Source organism: Lonchura striata, chromosome 28 (genome assembly GCF_046129695.1).
Source record: "Lonchura striata isolate bLonStr1 chromosome 28, bLonStr1.mat, whole genome shotgun sequence".
Lineage (NCBI taxonomy): Eukaryota > Metazoa > Chordata > Aves > Passeriformes > Estrildidae > Lonchura > Lonchura striata.
The window spans coordinates 2,083,994-2,109,962 of record NC_134630.1 but is presented as its reverse complement, the minus strand read 5'-3'; the positions used below and the strand labels follow the sequence as shown (position 1 = coordinate 2,109,962).

Below are 25,969 nucleotides of genomic sequence, written 5' to 3'. Positions count from 1 at the left end.
GAGAGACTTGATTATTATGGGATGCTGAGCTGCAGGACCGATAACCCAGCCGTCCAAGATTAATATCAGGGCTTGCATGCAGCTCGCTGCATGGCTGCAGTAGGGCCAGAATGGGTGGCTGTGCTGGGCAGGGTAACAGTGAGGTGGTCACTGGGGTCACCAGAGCATGGCAGATGGACAGCCTGGGGAGAGGCTGCTGCCAACAGGCACCCCGGGCCCCGGCAGCAGCCCCTCTGTGGGCACGGGCAGGAACTGGGGGGTTGCAGCACACACCAGCGCTGCAGGGCACGGGGCTGTGAGTCCTCCGGCAGCCCCTGCCCCGGCTCCTCCCAGGCCATGTGGGGCTGAGCTCTGGGGGAGCAGCAGCCCCCGCCCCAGTGCCCTCCCAAGAGGGGGTGGCCACACACAGCTGGCTTCCCCCACCCACCCCACAACTCACTGGGAGGAGCAATGGGGATCAGAGCCCAGGAATGGGGGAGACACAGACACTCTGTGGGGTCGGGGGGGGGGTCCTACACTGAGTCACAGCAAACTCTGGGGGGGGCCGCAGGAACCCCACACCCTCTGGAGGGGCCAGGAACAACCCCCAGAGCCCGAGAGGCCCTCCAAGGACCTGAGGAGCCCCCTTAAGGACCCAAGAACCCCTTCAGGGACCAAGAACCTCCTGCTAAGGAGCCCCCCAAAGACCCAAGCACCCCCTGAAGGACTCAGGGAGCCCCTCAGGGACATGAGGAGACCCCTCCCGGGATCAAGACGCCCTCCTAAGAACCCGCCAAGGCCCAGACAATTCCCTTAAGGACCCCGGAACTGCCCCCCGGGGCCTTTTAAGGGCTCAAAGGGTCCCTCACAGACGCAGCAGGTCGCGGCCCGGTGCCCTCGGGAGGGACACAGGCACCGGAGCCCGGCCGTGACGTCACGCCCCGGTGGTGACGTCACGGGCGCGTTGCCATGGCGCCGCGCGCCGCCGCTTCCTGCGCGTGCTGGAGGCGGCGGGCGGGGCGCGCTCCCGTGGTGCCGCGCGCGGGGGCGGGGGCGGCCGCCATGTTGTGGCGCGGCGGGGCCGGCGGGCGCTGACAGAGGAGGCGGAGCGGGGCCGGGCCGGGCCGGCCGCGGGCACCGGCACCGGAGCAGGTACGGCCGGGCAGCGCAGCACGGCATGGCGCCGCAGCACGGCATGGCGCCGCACGGCGTGGCGAGGCGGGGCGGGGCGGCTGCGGCAGGCTTGGGCGCCGCGCTTTCCCCTGGGGGCACGGGCCTGTGGGCTGGGCCGGGCTGGGCTGGGCTGGGCTGGGCTGGGCTGGTGGTGCCTTGCCTCTTTTGGCCCCTTTCTTCCTTCCTCTCTCCCTCGGCACCGGGCACCGAGCAGCCCCGCTTGTCCCTGCCCGCCCGTTGCGGCCGGGGATGGGCCCAGTCGTGCCGGTTCCTGCGGGCCCAGGCGGGCTGTGCCCCGTCACGACGGGGCCGGTGAGCCCCAACGCTCCGGGGTGTTTGGTAACGGGCACCTCGCACCTGCCCCCGGGGCCGGGGCAGTGCAGAGCAGCTGGAAGATCGCGGTGTGACCCCGTCGCTCGGTTCGTGTGCCCTCGCCCGCTGGGGAAAGACGCAAAAAAACGGAGCCTGGTTTAACTCTGAGTTCTTGATCAAGTTGATAACACAGACGGTAACAGAGATTTCAGTGGTGTGGATCTGCCAAGCGGCAGCAGACACTTTGCCTAGCAGTCTGTGTATGTACAGCACGAGTGAATGTGGCCCTGGCCACCCGATGGCTCTGGGGTCTGAGGGAGCTCGCTATCGCTGTGTGTTTCATCAGGGTGTTTGTAACCTGTTGTTGACGTTTCGCACCTGGGATTTGTGTGCAGGATCAGCCTGAGCCGAAGGTCCTCCAGGTTCTGCTGGGGCAGGGAGGTTTGTCAGGTCACACTGGCGTCACCTCGGGAAAATATTGTTGGATTCATGCCATGCAGGATTGTTTCCTCTTGATTTGTAGCTCTCTTGAAGGCTTTGTGTTCATTTTATTTTGAGGTCCTGATTCTTCCTGCATGTATGTAATGATAACACCCCAGTATTTGGTGCTGAGGGTTCTTCAGAGAGCAACAAATCCTCATTGCAGACTTCTAGAACCTGAAGGAGCCAACAAAAAAGATGGACAGACTATGTACAAGACCTTGGAAGGACAGGAGAAGAGGGAATGGCTTCCCACTGTCAGAGGGCAGGGATGGATGGGATACTGGGCAGGAATTGTTCCTGGCAGGGTGGGCAGGCCCTGGCACAGGGTGCCCAGAGCAGCTGTGGCTGCCCCTGGATCCCTGGCAGTGCCCAAGGCCAGGCTGGACAGGGCTGGGAGCACCCTGGGACTGTGGAAGGTGTCCCTGCCATGGCAGGGGTGGAATGGGATGAGCTTTAAAGTACCTTCAGTCCAAATCCCATTATGGGATTCTATGATCTTGTATTAGTCTGAATTTGTTTTTTTATTATTATTATAATTAATACAGAAACAGAGTTTTCTCGGGCTGTTGACTGAGGCTGTCATGTTTTGTAAATTGTGTGGTTTCTTTTCATAGTTTGTCCAGGGGCACCATTGCATCTTCAGTACCTTAGGTGTTATGGTGAAGCAGAGTTTAGGATGCTTGACCTTTCAGTAAAGCTCAAGGACAGGCTGCTGGTGAATTTTTAATCTTTGCTTTTAGTGTACTGACTTCTCCTTTACTGAGCATGTATCTATAAAGCTGCTGCTTTTAGCTGTCTTTACCCACTTGGAAGTACAAGATAATTGGACAACTATCTTCTGTGGATTTTTTGAAGGGAAATTGAATGTTATTAAAGTCAGTACCCGTATGAAAAACGTGCTTAGACAGACAATAGAAACTACTAAACAGAAGCAAACAAAAAGCCCTGAAGGTTCTGTAAGCTGTTGTAAAATGCAGACTCTGTAGCCTTTTCTTGTCCTTCTTTTCTGCTTGTAAGTCAATCCTCTGAGTTTGGAATGAGCAACATGTAAAAACTTTCAAAAAATCTTCTAAGGACCTGTGTCCCTAAGAGCCAAGTACTTCACTCTTTCTACCCCACTTTTAGGCCCCCAGATTCAATCCTGTGTTCAGTGTTGTTTAACTCATCCATCAGTGGTTGGATGAAGGGTTGATGCCTCCTCAGCTCTGACACAGAGTGAGAGCAGTGGCCAATCCCTCCCAGAGCTCTGCAGCCCTGCAGAAGGGCCTGGGCAGGCTGGAGGGGTGGGCAGGAAGGAACTGTCAGAACGTCAACAAGGGCAAGTGCAGGATCCTCCACCTGAGGAGGGGTAACCCCGGTCCAGGCTGGGGGCTGGCCTGCTGGGGAGCAGCTGCAGGGAGCCCTGGGTGTCCTGGTGAACAGGAGACTGTTCTGAGCAGCCGTGTGTCCCAGGGCCAAGGGGCCAGTGAAATCCTGGTGTGCAGTGGGAAGAGCATTGCCAGCAGGTTGAGGGATGTGGTCCTGCTCCTCTGCTTGGCCCTGGTGAAGCAAATCTGGAGTGCTGTGTCCAGTTCTGGACAGGAGGGACATGGAGCTCCTGAAGTGGGTCCAGTGGATGCTGTGGAGATGCTGAAGGGACTGGAACATCTCTCTCATCAGGAAAGGCTCAGTGAGCTGTGTCTGTTCAGCCTTGAGAGGAGACACAACTGTTCAGCCCTCATCCTCTCTCTTGGTGTCTGTAGGGAGGGCTCAGAGTAGAGACCAGGCTCTGCTCCATGGGGCCCAGCAATGGGACAAGAGGAAGGGGCAGGAACTGATAACCAGGAAGTTCCACCTGAACATGAGGAAGAACTTCCCTGTGCAGTGACTGAGCAGTGGAACAGGCTGCCCAGGGAAGGTGTGCAGTCTCCCTCACTGGAGATATTCCAGAAGTGTCTGGACACAATCCTGTGCCATGTGTTCAGGGATGACCCTGCTTAAGCAGGGAGGTGGCACCAGATGATCTCTGTGTTCCTTCCAACCTGCCCCACCCTGTGATTCCCTGTAACACTGGGATATGCAGGGCAGTGGTGGAGTTCCCATCCCTGCAGGGATTTAACAGATGTGGATCTGGCACCTGGGACATGATTAGTGGTGGCCTTGACAATGCTGGGGGAACAGTTGGACTCTGATCTTAGAGGGCTTTTCCAACCTAAATGAGTCTTTGATTTTACACAGAATAATTAAACAACTCAGTGTATTCTAGGTGATTACCAAAATTGGTGCCATTATATGCTGGTTGAAAGCAGAACCTTTGTTTCTTCTGTCTGTTCAGTGACTTGTACAAAACATATTTGTGTGTGGAAAACTGCCACCAAGTGAGGGTGGAAACTGAAGTGCTGTGGCTGTAACTGGCCCTCTGTGGAGGCCAGTGACTACCCAGAGCTCAGCTCCTGTATCCAAGGGGAGTTCTGGGGGCCAGGCAGTGTGGAGAGAACTGTGGGGTTTGATTGGGCCCTGCCTTGTGAGAGGCACATGTTTGGCACTGGTTATGTCCTGGACTGAGATAAAATCTCAAAGCAGAACATTGGAAGGCTAGTGCATGTCCTCTCCTTGCCAAGAGGTACCTTGGGGGAATCATACCCAGCCCCTTCCTCAGTGCAGGAATTAGCCTCCAGCATCTACCTGCAGAAGGGATGGGGTTCTGTGCTGTGCTGCCTGAGCACAGGGGAACCAGTGGGAATCAGTGGGAGCCTCTTCCATTAGCAAATGGGAGCAGCAGAACTTGCTCAGCACTTGGTGTTTCTCAGGCAAGACATGTTGGGACTGAACCTGCTCTTCACTGAGCCCTTGGAGCATCCCTGAGCCAGGTGACAGCCAGCACAGCCCAGGGTGCAGGGGCTGCTTCACCAGGTGCCTCGGCCAATTACTGCATCTCTGCAACTGGAGTGTTCCTGCTGCTGCCTCTTGTTTGCTTTGCTGTTGTAGCAGATAAAGCTCTTTAAGGAGACTTCCTGTCAATGAGGGCCTTTTGGCCCATGGGCAAGGGGTACCATCAAAGTGACCCCGTGTGTTGTGCTTTGTTTCCCAGTGCAAGGCTTCCTGCACTGCTGAGGGCTTCATGCTGTATTTTGTATTCCTTGGGAACAAGTGTGTCCCTCTTATTTATGGAGCATCGTGGTGAAAAGGTGAAATTATCATCACCTGCAAGCAATAAAGAAGGGGCTTAATAGTGGTGATTTTCTGAGAAATCCCCTGCTGAATGCGTGGTTGTCACGTCTGCTTGGATAAGCTCTGCACTGCCAAGAGACAATGGTACACTGCAGTGGGGTGTGTATTGAATGAAAACGTCATCTACAAAGGTAAAATAACAACCCTACAATTCTCCTGACTTATTAAAAACAGGCTGAGGCAAATTTGGAACCCCTCAGCAAGGGGCCTGGCTGCTGTGTGGCTGCATCAGTGGGGTGGCTGCTGGTTCTGATCACTGTGGTTGCCCAGTATTTGAGTTTCAGCTGAATGGTTGAAAATAGCCTGGTTTTTGGAGTACAGGCTTGACTGTCATCTTCCCTTTTTTCCTTTAGTTGTGGATAAAAAACGGGATTTAGGAAAAGCATCTATGCTGAAAGCAGTGGTGGTACCTGAGCATCATCTGTGTGAGAGGCAGCAAGAGTGATGTTCCTGGTGGGCTTTCTGGAGTGTCCTCTTCGAGGAGCACTTGCATTTAAGAGCAACTGTTGTATACATAAAAATCCTGGTAAAAATCTTTGGGGCTTGTAATGGTGTACTGAGAAGATTTATTAGACATGAGGAACAAATTGTTCCCTGGCAGGGTGGGCAGGCCCTGGCACAGGGTGCCCAGAGCAGCTGTGGCTGCCCCTGGATCCCTGGCAGTGCCCAAGGCCAGGCTGGACAGGGCTTGGAGCAACAGGAGGGGTAGTGGAAGGTGTCTCTGCCCATGGCAAACAAGATGAGGTTTAAGGTGCCTTCAAGCCCAAACCATTCTGGGATTCTGTGATTAGTGCTGACAGTGTTTATCTTTGGTAAAGACCCTTCCAAAGACAGAGATTTTGCTGTGTCCTGAAGGTCTTACAACCCTGAGTTTCTTCTGGCTCGTGACAGTCCAGGCTCTGTGTCATGAGCTTTACATCCTTGGCTTCTGCAGGCTTCCTGCAGCCTTGGTCATCAGAGTGCCCTAAATTTTTGTGGTTTGCTAGTCAGAGTTTCTCTGTCATTGTGGTGGGATTGTGCATCACTTTGGGATGGTGTACATGAAGCTTTACCTGAGTTTCTGAAGGTGTTATGGAGGACTGTGGGAAGTCTTGAGGCTTGTCTGTGAGTGCAGGTGGAGATACAGAAGGTCAAGTGTTTGTCACCTCTGATCTGGATTGCAGGTTGGGCCTGTGCCTGTGAGGAAAGGAGAGAGGAAGGAGAAATGTTTTCTGCTATGGGAAGTGAAGGGAGGCACAGATCACTGTGCATTTCACTTACATCTCCAGCTTCTAGGCTCCTGTTCCAGACTGGGTGGCTGAGTGCAGGCAGGAGATGCAGTCACTGGAGACTGTTCTGACTCTGCCCTTGAACCACTCTGCCTTCAAATGAAACTAGAGTTCAGTTTGTGAGTATTGCTGGTCACTAGAAGTTGGCACTTTTGGAACAGGGGCGTTGTAAGGCTGGTGGCAGTGAGCGCATCAAGGTGTTTCTGAGTGCCCAGGGCAGGAGGTGCTTAGCAAGATACTTTGGAAAAGCAGAAAAACATGGAATTTTGTAGGACCTTCAGTGAGCAGCAGTCATCTACCTCTTATGCTCTGAAATACAATGCTGTGGTGTGATGGCTCTTGCCATAGTCCGGCATCTTGGATTTTGGTGGAGTATCAAATCTTCAGGAGTGTGAGGACTAATGGTGAAGATCCCACCTGACATCATAGCACTGGAGTAATTTTTTACTTGTCATTAGTGTGATCTCTGTCATACAATGCTGTGAACATGCTTCTCTGATGAGGGCAAGGCAGTAAAGGTTGTAGTTTGTTTTCAAATAAAGCTTTATCTGCTCCCATTGCATAGGGGTAAATGGCTGATTTTATAAATGCTTCTCACACTATGCCCTATTAAATTGCTGAGTAACAGATTATATCCTTGTAACTTTAAAAAGGTGAATATTGGTAAAACACACAACTTTAACTTTTTGTGCTATTGCTGGTTTGAAAGGAGGCCAGTTCCTGAAAAGGTTTGCTTGGTTGGTGTAGTGTTCCTGTGGGTTAAATGTGGACAAGTTCTGCTTGAGCTCGGCCAAGCACAGAGTATCTTACTCGTTCCTAATGGCTACCCTGTGAAGCCTTGGCATTCTGAATGCATTCCTAATAGTCTTGACTAATACATAGCTAAAACCTATGGCTTAGCATTTGTTTCCTCTTTTCTCTTACAGCTTGTTCAAGAGCCTGTAAAGGAATCTCTAACTGGTAATACTCTGCAGTACTCCAGGCTGAGGAGGAGGAGATGCTTACTAAACCAGCCAAAAACATCAGCTCTTTGGGGCTAAGTTAGTTTTTTTATGTGATGTGGTCAGTACCTGGAGCTGGCATGAGGAGGGGCAGGACACTGCAGCTGCCAGGGATAGAGGAACTGCCACTTCTGCTGCTAGCTGAGGGCTTTGCCTTGTTGATTTGCAAGTGCTGTGATTTGGTTTAGTCAAATCAATAGAAGATGAAAAATTTGGATTTGGGGAAGCAGGACATTTAGGTTTGATTTCAAACCCTACTGGTCATGACTTGAAGGACTAAGTACTTGTGTACTTTTCCTCTTAGCAAATGATTGGGCTATTCGAGAGAGCTTGGAAACATTCAACACCTGAGTAGTGACATGTTTTTACCTTAAAGCCTGTGCCATTTAATACAGGCCCGAAGAGCACATGGCATCTCTGGGTGTGGGTAGGCACTTGCTGACTACAAATTTGGGGTCTGTTTAGGACTTAGTAGTAAGAAGAGCTCCAGACAACCTTTTTCAGATTTGATATGCTTCAAAATAAAGCATCAGCATAACATCGGTGGTATTTAAGTTACCAAGACATCCTTTACCCCCTTTGGCACTGTGTAAAATAGGAAATATATTCAGATTTACATTTGCATTTACATCCTGTCTTTGGTATTCCGAGTCTCTCACTTTTGTAAGAACCTCTTTGTGTTAAATGCTTACCCACCCAAATACCTTCCAGAAAAGACAAACAATTTCTGTAATAAAAAAGGGTCAGGAATCATCCAGCTCTTGAACTGCTTGAGCAGAACGTGTCTGAATTGACAGAACCAACCTGCATCTCTTATACCGCCTTCAGTGTGTGCTGGGAAATCCAAACAGGTACAGCCTGCCTCAAACCACAGAAATAATTTTGCAAAGTTACTGCCCTTGTTTCCCTGCCAGGCCTGGTGTTCTGCATGCTGGCTTATTAAAAACATGTCCATTCCAAGAAAAAACACTTTTGTGTTTGAATACACGAAGGTTGGGTCAATAACAAGAACAAAAGGCACTTGTTCAGCACCATAGCTCTGCCTGTAAGTATTGTTCTGAAGGTAATGAGCTGTGAGAGAATCCAGACAATCCAGAGACAGGACAGAAGGTGCATGAAAAACATAAAGTCAGAATACAAATTCTTCTCACGGAATCCAAACCCTTCCACCAAATCCCACCTTTCTTCTCCAAGCGTGGACTGCATAATTAGTGACAAAATAGTGCCTGAAGAATATGTAGCACATGTAGCTCCTCAAAATCTTTTATTTCTTCAACTTAAAAGGGGACTTGAAGCCCACATACTGTAGAATCATAGAATCATTCAGCCTGGAAAAGCCCTCTAACATCAACTCAAACCATTCCCCCAGCATGCCAAGGCCACCCCTAAGCCATGTCCCCAAATGCCACATCCACACAGCTGTTAAATCCCTGCAGGCATGGGGATTCCACCACTGCCCTGGGCAGCCTATGCCAGTGTTGGCTTATGCTCTCCATGAAGAAATTCCTCCTATGTCCCACCTAAACCTCCCCTAGCACAGCTCGAGGCTATTTCTCCTGTTCTGTCCCTTGTTCCCTGGGAACAGAGCCTGACCCCCCCCCTGGCTGCACTCTCCTGTCAGGGAGTTGTGGAGAGCAAGAATGTCTTCCCTGAACCTCTTTTTTCTTCAGGCTGAGCTTCCCCTCAGCTGCTCCTGGTGCTCCAGCCCCTTCCCCACCTCCATTCTTCTCCAGACATGTTCCCACCCTCACTGGGATTCGAGGTGGGGGCTCATCAGTGCCAGCACATGGGAATGGCCACTGCCCTGGTCCTGCTGGCTACACTGTGGTTGATACAAGCCATGTACCATTGGCTGCCTTGTCCACCTGGGCGCACACCACTTCATGTTCAGCGCAGTCACCAGCACCCCCAGATCCTTCTGGCAAAGCCATTTTTATTTCACTTACTTTGCGGGAAATGGACTCACTTCCACAGACAAATTTAGAGACAGCAAGAGCATACCACAAACCAGAGGTGCTGTTTGCTGCCTGGGCTTGTTAGTGGCACAGGTTTTAGGGTAAAAACATGTCACTATTCAGGTGCTGAACATTCACTGCTGTGTTCTGCCTCTGCGGTCTCTCAACTGTTCTGTTGAACAATCTGTGCTGTGTTTCTGAGTGAAAGTTGTAGGTGAAATTTGGGCAGATGGGAACTGAAAAGCTCGACAGTCAAATGTGTTTCAGATGCAGAATTTAAAATGTCTCTGCTGTGTAACTGGATCTGGATCTCACGAATACTGTGCTGAGCCATTTTGGGAGGACACTTAAAATGTGTGGTGTTCCCTGGCTCATCACGCTCCTCGTGTGGGTTCTGCAGGCTGAGCTCTCTTACTCATGGTGTTAAAACAACAACACCCCGAAAAAAGAAAAAGGGGGGAGGGGGCATTTTTTTGAACTGTTTCATTTGATACACACATTTGGTAGCTTGTGGGTCGGTAAGGGCGGTGGTAAGTAAACTTCAAAGCAAGGGAGAGTGTTTGATATGGCATGCACTAATTTTTATTTTCTAAATCTGCTTTATTAATAGCATCACAGACTTTTCTAACTTTTCACTGCAATTATGTAGTCTCTGACTCTGCTTCATTTGGTAGAAGCTGATCTCTGTTAAATTTGGGAGCTTTCTTCAGTTTTGACACTGAAAGAACATATGGGAGTAATGTGTTAAATTAAAAAAGAGAAAAGCTTGGGGGAGGAGGTGGTAGAGGTAAGCAGGTGTGATCAGAACCAGCTTGGCACTGTCTATTTCAGGGATGCTTCTGTAAAAGTGTTGGCATGCTTAATGTTAAGGAAGAAGAGCATTTCAGCATTTGTAAGAAGTCCAAGTTTTGGTACTGAAAAATGGCGAAGCTCAAAGAACTACGGATCTCCTGAGCTGGAAGGGACCCCCAGGGATCATCAGCCCAGCCCCTGTCCCTGCCCAGACCCCCCAACAGCCCCACCCTGAGCAGCCCTGAGAGCGCTGTCCAAACGCTCCTGCGGCTCTGGCAGCCTCGGGGCCGGGACCATTCCCTGGGGAGCCTGGGCAGTGCCAGCACCCTCGGGGGGAAGAACCTTTCCCTGAGCTCCATGCCAAGGCCTGGCACAGCTCCAGCCCTCGCTGGGCTCCAGGAGCTGTCCCAGAGCAGAGCTCAGCCCCTGCCCCTCTGCCTCCCCTCGGGAGGAGCTGCAGCCCCCAGGAGCCTCCCCTCATCTCCTGTGCTCCAGCTGAACGAGCCAAGTGCCCTCAGCCGCTCCTCAGACCTTCCCTGCTCCGTGTCCCTCCTTGGGACACTTTCCAACAGCTTTGGCTCCTTCTGACCTTGTGGTGCCCAAAGTGCCCCCAGCACTGGAGCTGAGGCTGCCCCAGGGCAGAGCAGAGTGGGACAATCCCTCCCTGGCCTGCTGCCCCCAGGACAGGGCGGCCCTTTGGGCTGCCAGGACTCAGCGGTGCCTCAGATCCAACTTGCCGCTGACCAGGACCCCCAGGTCCCTTCCCACGGTGCTGCTCTCCAGCCTCTCATTCCCAGCCTGTCCCTGCATCCCGGGCTTCCCCATCCCAGAGCAGGATCCGACACTTGCCCTTGTTAAACATCACATGGCTGGGGATTTCCCAATCCTCACACTTGTCAGGGTCTCCCTGTGGGGCCTCTCTGTCCTTGAGAATGTCAGCAGTTCCTCCCGAGTGGCCTCACGAGACCCACTCAGGACCGTCCAGCCCCCAGGTCTCTTATGAAGACATTTGAGAGAACTGTCCCTAAGATGGAGCTCTGTGCAACCCCAGTGGTCACCACCTTGATGTCACCCCATTTCCTGTAACTTTCTGAGGTGCAAGGCCATCAGCTCTGCAGTGCAGAGTCTCTGTGCTTTGCCTTGTTTTCAAGCTTATTTTTCAGAGTATTGTAAAATTTCATCACATCTTACTGAATTGCAGCGTGTATTGCTGAACCCCTTATAGCTTGGTAACTTGCCCCAGTTTTTAACTGTAAAGCCCTGGGCAGGTCTGTGGTTCCTGGAGGCAGCCTCTTCTCAGGGGGGAGTGGGAGGCAGTGCAGAGCTGTCCCTGAGTGGGGCACTGTGCAGCTGCTCCCTGGGCAGTCTCCTCCCAGCACAGCCTTTGTGTGCAGTTGCCTCCAAACCGCAAGTTTGTGTCTTGAGGCGACTCCATTTGTGCAGCTGGGACTCTGGCCAGGTGCCATAAATGTTTATGCAATAACAGGAATGAAAATCCCTTTATGTTCTGCACAGCCTCGAGATGCCTGTGTGTTACGGGGATTTGCTTATGTGTTAGTTGTACCTTTGCCTTTGGTCATGTTTATCTTGGGTTGAAAGACCAACTTGATGTCTCCTCTGGTGTTTTTGTGCCCACATCAGCTGCAGACAAGGCACACGAGTGTGTAATGGGTGAGGCTGGACCCTGGGGGTGCTGCTGTCTGCCCTTGGGGCTTGGCAAGGGCTGTGACTGTATTCTCACACAAGTGTCAGCTCATTTCTTTTTTATTGATGCACATGTTAATTTACCAGGCAAATCTCAGCTATGAAGCAGCCCTGTCCTAAAATATATGCTTAAAACATATGCTTAAATGATGTTAACGTTGCTGATAGACTGTATAGCTATATGAGTGAGCAAGCTTTGTGCCAGCCAGGAGGAGTATTTGGGATAGTGCAGGCATCAGACGTGGAATGTTCACTGGGACTACTAGATCCCTGGTGTGTTCCTCCAGTGGGTGGTGTTAAAAGTCTGCAGTATTTCTGACATGGCTAGAAGCATCCGACCTTCAGCACTGTTCCTGTGCTGCTGACCTGAGCAGTGGGACACGCTGTAGTGGGATCACAGAATCCCTCAGTGTTTTGGGTTGGAAATGACCTTAAAACCCATCTCATTCCATCCCCTGCTATGGGCAGGGACACCTTCAGTACACCAGGTTGCTCCAAGCCCAGTCCAACCTGGCCTTGAACACTTTTATGAATAGGGCAGACACACCTCTCAGTGCAACTGGTGCCAGTGCCTGGACATGACAGGCTGCAGGGCCATGGGCAGTCCCTGCTCCAGGTGGGGTGGGGACTGGCTGAGGTCCTGGTAGACAGAAAATACCTACAAAAAGCTGCCTGCATTCTTCAGTGTCACACAAGTTTGGTACCAATGCTCTGGATAGGGAAAGTGGTCTCAAGTTCAAACACAGGTTTAGGAGACTTTGAAGAGGCTGTTTCAGCATGGAGAAGGGTAACATTTTGTTGTTCTTCCTCTGTCTGTTGCAGCACACTAGTTACTGCTTGGACGTTGCAAACATAAATTCCTGAGCTGGCTGATCTCTGCAGCCGGCTTCCCACCATGGATCAGGACTATGAGAGACGTCTCCTACGCCAAATCAACATACAGAATGAGAACACAATGCCTTGTGTGAGTACACATGGGCTCAGGCTCTGTTATGTTGTCTGTCTCACTTGTGACTGTTTCCCTTGAGCTTTTGAAAGACCTGGGACCTCCTCAAAGCAAACCACAGTCTTGTTGGGTTGTGAGCAGGTGTGAACTCCTCAGCTGTTCTATGAATACCCAAATAGCTTGACTTTAAGAGAGCTTTTGAATATATAACCTCAGTTCAGGTTGCAAAAAGGGGTGAAGATAATTTTGTGGAGTTCAGTAATACCTTTTTAATACCTAATCTCAGCAACTACTCATGTAACATAAAAAATTGAGGGCTAACAAACTAACCAGCTGTAAGGCTTGACAAGAGTAAGTTCTGTGTCTTTTTTTCTTTAATTCAGGTAGCAGAGATGAGAAGAACCTTGACACCTTCCAATTCTCCAATGTCTTCTCCTAGTAAGCATGGTGACAGATTCATTCCCTCGAGAGCTGGGGCCAACTGGAGCATCAACTTCCACAGAATAAATGTAAGTTTTCTCCTGCAGCTCAGCCTTGGAACTGAGGAAGTGGTACCTTTTGTTTTGGCTGGCATGATTGCTCTGCTTACCTTCTGCACCATGCTCTTCTGCTGCCCCAGAAGAGTTCCACTGAGTGTGTGTCCTCAAACCCTATGCTCTCTGCATTTGCTATTTCACCATATACCCTGAGGTTTCTATATGGTCATGGCGTGTTTCTCCACTTCAGGAAAATGAAAAATCACCAAGCCAAAACAGAAAAGCAAAGGATGCTACATCAGACACTGGCAAAGGTGAGACCACTCTTCTACTGTTTGGCAGTGCCCAGAGCTCTTATTGCAAACTGCTGGGGAAGTTAGGGCCATGCTGGTACTTTCATACTTATGCCAAAACTCATGCTGGTGTTTTGGGAAATGCCAACATAATGAGTGAGTACCAGGTCATGATGTGGATATTTGGTGGGTGTCTAGATGCAAGAGGCTGTCTCTATGCCTTGGTTTATTGTGTCATGAAAGCACTTTCCTGACGGAGTGGAAGGAGGGGAAACTTACTACTAATCTTGATTCTAAATGGGGCTCCAGGCTTATTAAGAGACTTTGTGAGAGTACAAGTTGTAGAATCCCAGACTGGTTTGTGCTGGAAGGGACCTTAAAGTCCATCTCCTTCCACCCCTGCCATGGGCAGGGACACTCCCTACAAGCCCTGTCATGCCTGGCCTTGGACACTTCCAGGGATCCAGGCTGCTCTGGGCACCCTGTACCAGGGCCCACTCACTCTCACAGAGAACAATTCCCTCCTATTAGCCCGTCTAACCCTGCCCTGTGGCAGTGGGAAACCATTTCCCCTTGTCCTGTCCCTCCAGGCTCTTGTCCCAAGTCTCTCTCCAGCTCTCCTGGAGCCCCTTTAGGCACTGGAAGAGGCTCTGAGGTCTCCCTGGAGCCCTCCCTTCTCCAGGTCAGGCACACATGGTCCTGATTCTCCCTGCTGTTCCTGCTCTGAGCTCTCTGCTGAGTGCCTGTTTGGCTTTACAGATGGCCTTGCCTACTCTGCCTTGCTGAAGAATGAACTCTTGGGAGCAGGGATCGAGAAGGTGCAGGACCCCCAGACAGAGGACAGGAGGCTGCAGCCATCCACCCCAGAGAAGAAATCTCTCTTCACTGTAAGTTGGTTACTTGTATTAGACCAGTGGAGGTTCTGTCTGGCAGGGCTCTGCCAGGCTGCCCCTGCAGTGAGTCGGTGTTGGGGCTTGGCTGAGATAAGCTGTTGAGAACAAATGTGGTGGCCTGCAAAGGGAACCTGAGTGTTGCTGAAGGGTTTTGTATGGTTTTAGAGCACCTGGGAAAGGAAAAACTGGGTGTTGAAATTAGCTTTACACCAGTGCATGCTGGGAGTGATGCTCTAGGCCTCGGGCATACCAGGGTCCTCACAAGGTTTTTCTTTATGCAGTATTCACTCAGCACAAAACGCTCCAGCCCAGATGATGGCAATGAAGTCTCACCCTATTCCCTGTCTCCTGTCAGCAACAAAAGGTAACACTGATCCTCTGCAAACTAAAAGAAGGGAAGGGCTGGGACAGAGGGGACAGAGGTGTCAATGAGGTTCTCTAGGACTTCTTTCTAAAACTCTAAAATAAATGTGAATTTGGTTTGGAAATCTGGAGAGATAGTAAATAAAACAGTCAAGTTCCAAGAATTTTGTCAGGTGCCCAGCCTGTCTATGTGTTTGACATGGCTTGATCAGCTCTTAGTAATCAGTTTACTTTCTGCTTCACAGCTCCTTTGTAGAAGCAGAGCCTAATTCCTTCCAGTCTTGCTGCTGAAAAAGGGTTGTGCAGCCTTTTTGTCTCTGCATTTATATAGAATCTTCAGAGTGCTCTATAAAGAGTAGCTACACCTGTGCCTTTCATCTGCTATGATGTGCAGATTCCTGTAGTTGTTTTTTTATCTGTTTTTGTAAACAGTCAGAAGCTGCTAAGATCACCTCGAAAACCAACTCGAAAAATCTCCAAGATTCCTTTCAAAGTGCTGGATGCCCCAGAGCTGCAGGACGACTTCTACCTGAACCTGGTGGACTGGTCCTCTCTTAACGTCCTCAGTGTTGGCCTTGGGACTTGTGTTTACCTGTGGAGTGCTTGTACGAGTCAGGTAAATAGTCACAAGTGTCTGAAGATTGAATTGCCCATTGATGTAGGGTTTTTCTAACTTTCCAGGGCTATGGAATGTGCTATGTGAGGGCTTCAACACTTGTCACACTACCCCAAACACAGCACTGGTTTGTGAGACAGCCGGTGTGACAAAACCACATTTCTTACCCCGTTCTTCTCTCTGAAGGTAACGCGGCTCTGTGACCTCTCTGTGGAAGGTGATTCCGTGACATCCGTGGGCTGGTCAGAGCGGGTCAGTATGACACTGTTGGCAAGGACAGCTGAGACATGGGTCTCTTAGTCATTGTCATCGTAGCTGTAATTAACTCCCTGAGCTGGTTTTTCTCTGCTAAAAGAGAGGGGATAGAGAGCAGCCTCTTGCATCTTGAGGTTCTCGAGGTGTTGCTAAGAGGAACAGGAGGAGAAGAAGCCAGTTTGCTTCTTCAGCTCTTGACAATAAAATGTTACAATAAATATATTCCAGACAGGCTGCTTGGGCCTCTCAGTATGGAAAAACATGTCAGGTGGAAGAGCTTTGGATGCTTTCCATCTCGTGGGATTTATGTCAAGTCTTCTCCACTTTCAGTTTTCTGACTGTACTTCCTGGCTGTACTGATCCTGGCTCTCTGTTTGTCCAGGGAAACTTGGTGGCTGTTGGCACTCACAAGGGCTTTGTACAGATCTGGGATGCAGCTGCAGGAAAGAAGCTCTCCATGCTGGAGGGGCACACAGCCAGAGTCGGTAAGCAGTGGGGAAGCAGAGGGCTCTAAGGAGTCTCTTCTTCCTGATGGAACTTTGTTAGTCAGTGATCTGCTGGAAATAGAGAACTCAGAGCACCAGGATTTATATTTATCCCCTGCTGTCCAGGATTGATATTTATCCCTGTCTTGAGCAGGTTCAAAATATTATCATCTTGTAACTCTGGTGTTCTGATCTGAGTGTGGTGGTGGTTGGGTGTTGCAGCAGGTGTTTCCTCCTTGCTTGAGGCTTTTTGGCTTTGGTTGCAACATCTCTTCACTGCTGCTGGCTTCCAGTTTCAGCCCTGCTGGCAGCTTTACACTGAGATTTCAACTTCCCTTTTTTGGAGGGCTGCTTTTTTCTGCTCAGAGATGTTGTGAATCTAAACTCTGGGGTGAGATTTGGGAAATCCATGCACCTCCCAAGATCTCTTCCTGTGCTTTATTGCACTGTGAAGTGAAGTTGGTAATACCTGCAGTCACCTGTTCAGTGGAACCTCTATTTGTGCCACTAATCTAGGAGAGTGAATGTAAGAGAGTTCTGTAAGGAGTGGTTTGAGGTTTGTTAGGGTTTAGGGGGTTTTTTTGTTTTTGTTTTGTTTTGTTTTGTTTGTTTTTTGGTTTTTTTTTTTTTTTTGAACCGTGACAGCTCTGATGGCTGCATTTTGCTTAGCAACTGCTGCAGGACTGGAAGGGTTGGATTTGATAATGTGGCCAGCAGGAGCAGGGCAGTGACCATCCCTCTGTGCTGAGCACTGCTGAGGTCCCACCTCAAATCCTGGAGTCAGTTTTAGATCTGCCTTAGCAAGGAAGACATTGAGGAGAGGGATGGAGTGTGTCCATAGACGGGAACAGCTGGGGATGGAACTGAAGCACCATAAGCAGCTGAAGGAGCTGGGGGGGGCTCAACCTGGAGAAAAGGAGGCTCAGGGGGAACCTTGTGGCTCTGCACAACTCTGACGAGAGGATGGAACCCGGTGGGGGTCGGGCTGTGAGCAAGGAGCAAGGCACAGGATGAGAGGACATGCCTCAAGCTGTGCTAAAGGAGGTTTAGATTGGATATTGGGAAAATTTCTTTTCAGAAGGGATTGTAAATCATTGGAACTGACTGCCTAGGGCAGTGGTGGAGTCACCATGCCTGAAAAGTGTTTAAAAGACACATGGATGTGGCACCTGAGGACATGGTTTGGTGGTGAACGTGGAGGTGGTGCTGAGTTGAGGGTTGGACTTGGTGACTTTGGAGGTCTTTTGCAGCCTCAGTGACTGCTCAGGCAGGCTCTGAGGCTGTGCCCCGTTGCAGGTGCCTTGGCGTGGAACGCGGACCAGCTGTCGTCCGGGAGCCGGGACAGGATGATCCTGCAGCGGGACATCCGCACCCCACCCCTGCAGTCCGAGCGGCGGCTCCAGGGACACAGGCAGGAGGTCTGTGGGCTCAAGTGGTCCACGGACCACCAGCTCCTGGCCTCTGGAGGGAACGATAATAAGGTACATTCCTTCCAGGGCTCACAGGAACTGTCAGACCCCCTTTCTTTCTAGGGCGAGGGGAAATGTTACCGGGTTGCACCAGGGGTGGTTCAGGTTCGATGTTGTTATATTGCTGGAGGCGTTCAAGGTCAGGCTGGACAGGATGTGCAGCAGCCTGGTCTAGTGGATGGTGTTCCTGCCCATTGCAGGGGATGGAACTAGATAGGCTTTGAGGTCCCCTCCAACCCAAACCATTGTATGATTCTGTGATTAGGGAAAAATTTATTTGCTGAAAGAGTGGTTAAGCATTGGAACAGGCTGCCCAGGGCAGTGGGGGAGTTGCCATTCCTGGAAGTGTTCAAAAAACAAGTGGATAGGGCACTTTGCAGTATTGTTTACTGGGCATGAGAGGATTAGGTCAAAGGTTGGACTTGATCTTAAAGGTCTTTTCCAACCTTAATGGTTCAGTGATTCTTTAAGGATGTTTGGCCTCTCTGAAAAGGACTTTTGTTTTGGTTGTTGGACTATGACCAAACATAAATCATGCTAAGCTTCCACTCAGTCTTCTCTTCCTAATAAAATGAAAAAGGTAAATTTAATTTTGCTTCTGTATTTGGCTAATTAAATCTCTAGCTTGGTTCAGGGCGTTGAGTTCAACAAAGCCACTGCAAAGCTGCCCTTCCTGGCTTTGTTTGGGTAGTGTATGGTCACGTTTGTTGCAGTAATGTTTGTATGCAGCAGGAAGCTGAGGTAGAGCTCTGTGAGTTCTCATACCTGTAGCACAGGCTCGCAGCTCACTGTGCACCATATGGGAGAAGCATCTGTCACAAAAAAGTGGTGTTCCAAGCCCTTTGGAGAGGGTTGCTAGGTAGGGAGTGTGCCCAGTGCCTGTGTAACAGCATGGTTGGACTGAGTTCCTCCTGCTCAGAATAACTCCTAATGAACTGAGCAGATTTCTGGATGTATTCTGGAATGACACAGCCAGAAAGGCAGCTGCAGGGTCTGAGGCCCCTTCAGTGATACTGTTTCTTTAGATTTTTTCCTTTATCTTAGGGCCTGTTCCTGCCATGTGGCCTGGGGGTGGGACAGCTCCTCTGCTGAGTGTGGAGCCAGGGTGGTTGTGACTGCTCCATCATTGGAAGTATTCAAAGCCAGGTCAGATGGGGCTAAGAGCAACCTGGTCTACTAAAAGGTGTCTGCCCGTGGCAGGGATTTGAACTGAATGAGCTTTAACCAACCCAAACCGTTCCATGATCCTGTGAAGTGCAGAGTGGAGCTGTGGATGTTTGAGCAGAGCTGTGGGAAATCACCTTATTTCCCAGTGGCCCTCATCAGTCCCATTGTGCCTTGTGGGTGTAGTGGACACAGGACTGAGGCACAAGTTTGATCATGTCTCCTCTCTCTGCCAGCTCCTTGTCTGGAATCACTCCAGCCTGAGTCCTGTCCAGCAATACACAGAGCACCTGGCAGCAGTCAAAGCCATCGCCTGGTCCCCGCACCAGCACGGGCTGCTGGCCTCGGGTGGGGGCACAGCCGACCGCTGCATCCGCTTCTGGAACACGCTCACGGGGCAGCCCCTGCAGTGCATCGACACCGGCTCCCAGGTGTGCAACCTGGCCTGGTCCAAACACGCCAACGAGCTGGTGAGTCCTGCCCTGTGGTGGGAAGCGTGGCTGAGCATGAGCCAGGTGTACCCAGTGGGCAAGGAGGCCAAGGGCATCCTGGCTTGTACCAACAAGGGTGTTGCCAGCAGGACGAGGGCAGTGACTGTTCCCTGCTGAGGCACCTCAAGTGCTGGGGTCCGTTTTGGGCCCCTCACAACAAGGAAGACAGTGAGGGGCTGGAGCATGTCTGGAGAAGGGAACAAAGCTGGGGAAGGAGCTGGAGCACAAGTCTGTTGAGGAGCAGCTGAGGGACTCCAGCCTGGAAAGAAAGAGGCTCAGGGGGGACCTTCTCTCCCTCTGACAGGAGGGTGGAGCCAGGTGGAATTCAGGCTCTTCTTTCAGGTAACAAACAACAGCACAAGAAATGGCCTCAAGTTATACCAGGGGAGGTTTAGATTGGATGTTGGGAAAATTTCTTCATGGTGATCAGGCACTGGAATGGACTGCCCAGGGCAGTGGTGTAGTCTGTAGGTTGTTGGACTTGATGATCTTGGAGATCTTTTACAGCCTTAACAATTGCATGATTCTGTGATGCATGTTCCCTCTCCCCTTTCAGGTGAGCACCCACGGATACTCCCAGAACCAGATCCTCGTCTGGAAATACCCCTCGCTAACTCAAGTAGCAAAGCTCACGGGGCACTCCTACCGAGTCCTGTATCTGGTGAGTGATGGCTGTGGCCCTGGCTGCTCACCTGGCTGTAGGGGTGCTCAGATGGCACCCAAAGCAGCAGTGCCAGTGGCACCGTAAGCTGCCTGGGCGAGAGTGTGAGCGCTGCCCATGAGCAGTGGAAAACTCCATTGCATTTCTGTGCCTGCAGGGGATGCTTGGATTCGCTGCTATGGGAATGTGAGGCTTTGTTAATGATAGCAAAGCCTGCCAAACTCTGCTGAGGAAACATCAGAGTTTTCTTCTAAGAAAATTCTTCTGAGCCTGGAAAAGAGAAGGCTCCAGGGAGACCTACCAGTGCCTATTAGACTCCAAGAGAGCTGTAGACTTTGGAAAAGGATCTGGAATAACAGGACAAGGGGAAATAGCTTTAGACTCCCACAGGGGAGAGTTAGATGGAATATTGGGAAGAAATACTTCCTGTGAGGGTGGTGAGGCCCTGGCACAGGGTGCCCAGAGCAGCTGTGGCTTCCCTGGATCCCTGGAAGTGTCCAAGGCCAGGCTGGACAGGGCTTGGAGCAACCTGGGGTAGTGGAAGGGAGTGGAATGAGCTGAGCTTTAAGGTCCCTTCCAAGCCAAAGCATTCTGGGATTCTGGGATTTTATGAAACACAAGGTTCTCTCCTTGCTCCCAGAAGACGCAACTCTTCACTGATGACTGCTGCCCAGGGAATTAAACATTTTTTGCGGGTAATCCTGATTCATCTCATATCTGCTGTTACTGTTACATGGGGGTGTCAGCAGTTCACAACAGAGCTGACAAATACTGATAATCTTTTGGGAGGTAGATCCCAATGTAAGCAACCAATTCAGCCAGAAAATCCAGTCATATCATCTTCTTGCCTTCAGGCATGTTGATAATCCTGGAAGGAACAACCTCAGTTACACATGGCTTGGATTTCTTAACACAAGTATTCTTTCCACAACACTCCCTGCATGTGATCCGTAGCTGCACCATAAGGTGCTCATGCCCAGATTGCCTCTGAGGCTTCATGAGGCACCTGGAGGCAGAAGTAGCTGGCTTCTCACCATGAGTAGGAAGGACAGTTGAATATCTCCTGCATTCCAACAGAAACTTGTTTTCAGCCTCAAAAATGTGACAGGTGCTAAAGGTTGTTGTCTTGTCCTTAGGCAATGTCCCCTGATGGGGAGGCCATTGTCACAGGAGCTGGAGACGAAACCTTACGCTTCTGGAACGTCTTCAGTAAAACTCGCTCGACAAAGGTAAGGACAGGCATGAGGGCAGCTGCCTGGGGCAACTCAGGCCAAGTTGGCTCTGCTCTGCTGCCTCCTCTGTGATCCCCTCCTGCAGATCAAGGGCTGGGGCAGTGAAGGATTCAGCTTTGCTGAGATTTAAGTAAAAGGTCGCCCTGTGTGCACAAGGCAGGTGTGGCACAACATCCCTCTCCAGGCTGATCCAGGGCTGCTGAGCAGAGCAGCTGAGCCCTCAGGTGACAGCAGGCTGGGAGAGCTGGGGGTGTCCAGCTGAAGAAGAGAAGGCTCCAGGGAGAACTCACAGCCCCTTCTAGTGACTAAAGGGGCTTCAGTAGAGCTGTAGAGGGACTTGGGACAAAGGCCTGGAGGGACAGAACAGGAGGGAATGGCTTCCCGCTGCCAGGGGGTAGGGTTAGATGGGATATTGGGAAGGAATTTTTCCCTGTGAGGGTGGGAAGGGGCTGGAATGGATTTCCCAGAGTAGCTGTGGCTGCCCCTGGATCCCTGGAAATGTCCAAGGCCTGATTGGATAGGGCTTGGAGCAACCCATGGCAGGGGCTTAAAGGAGATGAACTTTAAAGTCCCTTGAAGCCCAAACCATTCTGTGATTCCATGATTATCCTCTACCTCTTTACAAAACTGCTTAAAATGGGGGTTTGGATGAAGATGGGATCATGGATTCTGATAGTGACAACTTGGCATCACCAAAAACAGATTGTGTCTGATGCTCTCAGAGCTTTCTTGGGTGCCTAGCAGAGGGATTTGGAGGAGGAGACTGGGGTGAGCTGGCATTGCTCCTGGGAGTCCCCCAGTTCCTGCTGTCTCTGGGGTGCAGCTGCCTGCAGAGCTGTGCAGATATCACTCTGGCCAGCTTTGCACTTGTTACCATTTGGAAGAAACCCATGGGAATATTTATGGTGTTGGACTTTGATTTGTGAGCTGGGATCATGCCCTGAGCTAGAGATACCAGATTAAAAACAAACCAACCCAGAAGCACGTGGAGTAACAGCTGTTTACCCCCTGCTTTGTCTTCCCTTGTCAGGAGTCTGTATCTGTGCTCAACCTCTTCACCAGGATACGATAAACCCCCTCCCTGTGCCCCGGGAACCTACAGCCTGACATTCCAGGATCAGACCACTCCCTCGGCGTGCATGGACCTCCGGAGCCCAGCCAAAGGGAGGGAGAGCTGTGGGACTGCAGGAGGACCCAGCTCATTAAACATGTGCTTGTGACCCACAGGGCTGGGCAGTATTTGGGATGGGGTGGGAAGGGGAGGGAACTGCCAAAGGTTATTGGATTCATCCTTCATAAAGGGAAACGGGTACAAGAGAAGCGTTAACCCAGCATCCTCCGGCTGTCAGGATGGTACTGGGGAGGACTCGAGTGACATGGACCATTGAGACTGGGCCGAGGCCATCCCCACTGCCATGGTGTGCCTCCTGCAAGAGAGGAGCATATCCTTGCTGCTGTGGGAAGGGGTTTGACGTGCTGCTCTGTGTCCTAGAGTGACATCTCTGGAGACAGGAGCCAGCCAGACTGGTCCGGTACAGCTGCTGCGAGGGGCACAGCTCCAGGCTGAGCATCTAAGGGCTTTGTTCATAGCCTGGCATCCCCATTCCAGGAAGAAACTGGAGAACTGCCTATTTTCCTTTTTTTTTTCTTTATTTTTCCCCTCAGACAGGTACTGTAGTACTTGACATGATCATTCCATAAGACAGCTTGATTTTTTTAGGCATGCTTGACAGCTGCCTCTGAACAAATACGCTTTGGGGCTCTGGACTTTGGAGGAGACTTGAAAAAGCTTCACCTCAAAGGGAGCAGATATGGGAAGTTCTGCAGTTGCTGTTTCATGTTCTGGGCTGATCCTGGGAGTTACCAGAGAGCAGAAGATAAAGAAACCCACCCAACCACCTGTGCATGTGGAGCTTCCTTCAGTGCCACTGTGTGGGCGCCTTGTTCTGGAGTCTCCCTGAGTCCAAAAGCAGTTGGGATGTGTTTGAGGAAAAAAAAATCCTAAAGATCTGATTTTTGGGGTGAGCAGGGCCTCTTCTGGCTGGAAGAGGGGTTCTGAAGTAGGGCTGAAGCATTGCTTTTTCGTTATCTCCCAGTCCCACACAGGGCCATGCTGTTGAGTTTTGGTGTGTGGTTTGGGGTTTTTAGGTTGTGTGGGACACACAGCTCTGGTTGGTATTGGAGCCCATGGGGTGTAACACAAATGCTCTGTGTGTGTGTGGTGCTTTTAATTTAAGAGAATCTGTGAGGCTGCACAGCCTGTTCATCTGACCTGTGCCTGTGCCTGCCCAGTCCCTGCCTGCCTCCTGCCCTCTCCCAGTGTTGCTTCCTGTTCCCATGTGGAATTCCCTGGCTGTGTATATAGACTTGTCTTCTCTCTGTAGATTGCATAGGTAATGCTTTTCCTTTCTTTTTTTTCTTCGTTGTTTTGTCTCTTCTCCCTTCTTCCCCTAAAACCAGGTGGTAGGAATATGATTGCCTGTCCTCGGTACCACCAGTATCCTTAGGGTGAGCCAAGGTGTGAGAAGGCCAATACAGCCTTGACCACATGTGCCATCACCCCAGTGCCTGGATCAGGCTGATGGTGGTGCACCTGCATCACACATACTGGGAGTCACTGGTGAGAAGCTGGTGCTGGGAGCCCCCTGGCAGCTCTGAGTCTCCCAGGCCCACAGGCCACTTTGTCATCTCACAGTCTCACTTGCCACCAAAATGGAATTGCCATGGAGTTTTTGAAACACTGAGTGCAACTGCTTTAGTGTAGCTCTAGCTGTGGGATGTGTGGCATGGTTTGAAGTCATCCCCAAGCCTGTCTTGTGTTTTTTGTTCCACTTGTTGGCACTGTTCCACATCACTGTGGGTTGGGAGCATCCTAAAGCACCCAGGAGGTGTTAAATTGAGTTGGATCATTCAGCTGGGGAATGAGTTTGAAGTAAAGGGTCACCTGTAGGAAGAGGTGGTCTGTTGTGGGTGTCATCATCTGAGGAAAGGGCCATTCAGGGAGGTTGGTGGCTGTGCTGTGGATTTTCCTGTTGAGGGTTGCCTCCTGCTAAATAGCATTGTGCAGACCCCCAGGACACACCACTTTCTCCTCTGGGAGGGTGTAGGTGCTTGGGCTGGAGGCACACAGGAGGTGTCAGCCCATTCTGGAGCAGGACACCTGGCTGGAATGTGTGGTGATGTTTGGGCTCCACAGTGCCCTGGGGATCCACAGGAGTAGAATTGCCTCTCAACCTGTGATGGGGGAACTTCCTCAAAGAGTCCCTGAAGATGGTGGGGGGAGTGGCAGTGCTGTGGGGTGGGCACTGCAGCCACTGCCCAGTGCTCCCAGCTGCAGAGCAGGGATAGCTCCTCATTGCTTTGTCTCCCACCATTGTCCCCTCTTGCCAAGGACTTTCCTAAACTACATCTTGTGTCTACATCTCACTTTTCTGTCTGCCTTGGGAGAAGATCAGCTCGTGGTGGCTTCTCCTACTGCACTTGGCAGGGAGGCTGGTGATTGCCAGGCCAGGGTTAGTGATTGCCAGGCTGGGATTAGTGATTGCCACGCCAGACTGTTGTGTGGCCACGCACATTGGTGACAGAGCAGGGGAGGATCAGGCTGCTCACCCTGACCTTGCTGTCAGCCCAGTACTGCCACCTTCTCTGCCCTGCTGCCAGCTGCCAGGCAGGGGCTCCCAGTTGTATCTATATGGAGGTGAGTGTGTGCAAGTGTCTCAGGGTGTTACTGTCACTGTCACCGGCTGCTGAAGAGAGAAAAGGGCAGAACTGAGGTGATGTGTCAGTGTGTGTGACCTCTGGGCACTGGCTCGGGCACAGGGTCCTCCCAGAGCTGGGTGACAAAGTCTGTGGCATCGTATCCCAGGTGTCATGTGATGGAAAACAAACATGGGGCACGCTGTAACTTTTTCATGTAAAGCAATTGAACTGGCATTAAATGGGTTGTGAATTTACTGGGTTTGGTCTCCATGGCTCCACTTTGCTTCTCCACAGCGAAGGGTGCAGCAGGTCCCCACCCCACCTCTGCAAGTACCAGCTTTTTTGGCACAGATCTCACCTGCGGTTTATTGCTCCCAGCTTCCCACTCTTGTTTGCTTTCCTGCTGCTGGGAAAGGGCACAGCCTCTTTCCCTGGCCTGGCACAGCCCCTCATTGGTGTGGGGCAGTTGCCAGGGTATAGCTGCAGCAGGCTGGGGGTGCAGAGCCCCTCGGTCCTGCTGTCTCCATGCAGGTGGGACCCTCACAGGGGGGGCACCTCTCCAGTGGGGTACAGCCCTGTGCCCACAGCCCTGTGCCATGTTCCAGTCCTTGGGAGGGACATGGAACCCTGCAGCTCCCTCCCCCAGTGACTGGTGAGTGATGCTGTGAGGACCAGTCCTGCTGCTGGAAGACCCCCCTGGGCTGGGCGGTGTGGGGCAGAGCTGCTCCATGGGGCTGAGCAGCAGGGTGAGGAGAGGGAGGAGTCCTGACCTTGGCATCACCCACTGCTGCTGCCCCAGGCATCGAGCTGAGCTGTGGGTCTGAGGAAGGGATGGCTCAGGAAATGGCACAGAGAAGAGTTGTCAGTGCCTCAGTTTCCCCATCTTGGTGCTTGAGGGAAGCCCCAGGGCCCCTTAACTGGCCTAGAATGGGGTTAAGCTCCAGGGCTTTGCGCTAGGTAAATCCTTTGGGGTGCAGGTTCTGCTGTGCCCCCAGCTCTGCTTCCACCCCCAGCTTATGCTCAGAACCTGTGGGAACCATTGTCCCCAC

At 51.4% G+C, this 25,969-nt stretch overlaps 1 protein-coding gene across 2 annotated transcripts; it reads left to right on the top strand.

The window, feature by feature from the left end:
• Nucleotides 1-1,026: 1,026 nt before the first annotated feature.
• Nucleotides 1,027-25,179, top strand: FZR1 (fizzy and cell division cycle 20 related 1). Of its 2 annotated transcripts, XM_021528222.2 has the most exons (14): nt 1,027-1,131; nt 12,700-12,841; nt 13,207-13,332; nt 13,550-13,613; nt 14,352-14,479; nt 14,767-14,849; nt 15,281-15,464; nt 15,651-15,716; nt 16,102-16,204; nt 17,501-17,685; nt 19,074-19,307; nt 19,885-19,989; nt 21,126-21,218; nt 22,252-25,179. In XM_021528222.2, exons 2-14 carry the CDS (start codon nt 12,773-12,775, stop codon nt 22,291-22,293), a joined length of 1,482 nt encoding a protein of 493 aa, XP_021383897.1. In that variant the 5' UTR covers nt 1,027-1,131; nt 12,700-12,772; the 3' UTR covers nt 22,294-25,179. The 2 variants fall into 2 exon arrangements, with proteins under 2 accessions (XP_021383897.1, XP_077644900.1); XM_077788774.1 differs by lacking the exon at nt 22,252-25,179 and having other exon boundaries at nt 21,126-22,093.
• Nucleotides 25,180-25,969: the final 790 nt, after the last annotated feature.

Bases quoted from the DNA above. Each gene is read 5' to 3' on its own strand.
- FZR1 (XM_077788774.1), top strand. From the start codon at position 12,773: ATGGATCAGGACTATGAGAGACGTCTCCTACGCCAAATCAACATACAG. The intron at 14,850-15,280 runs GTAACACTGATC...TTTTGTAAACAG, and splicing joins TCTCCTGTCAGCAACAAAAG to TCAGAAGCTGCTAAGATCAC. The intron at 17,686-19,073 runs GTACATTCCTTC...TCTCTCTGCCAG, and splicing joins CTGGAGGGAACGATAATAAG to CTCCTTGTCTGGAATCACTC.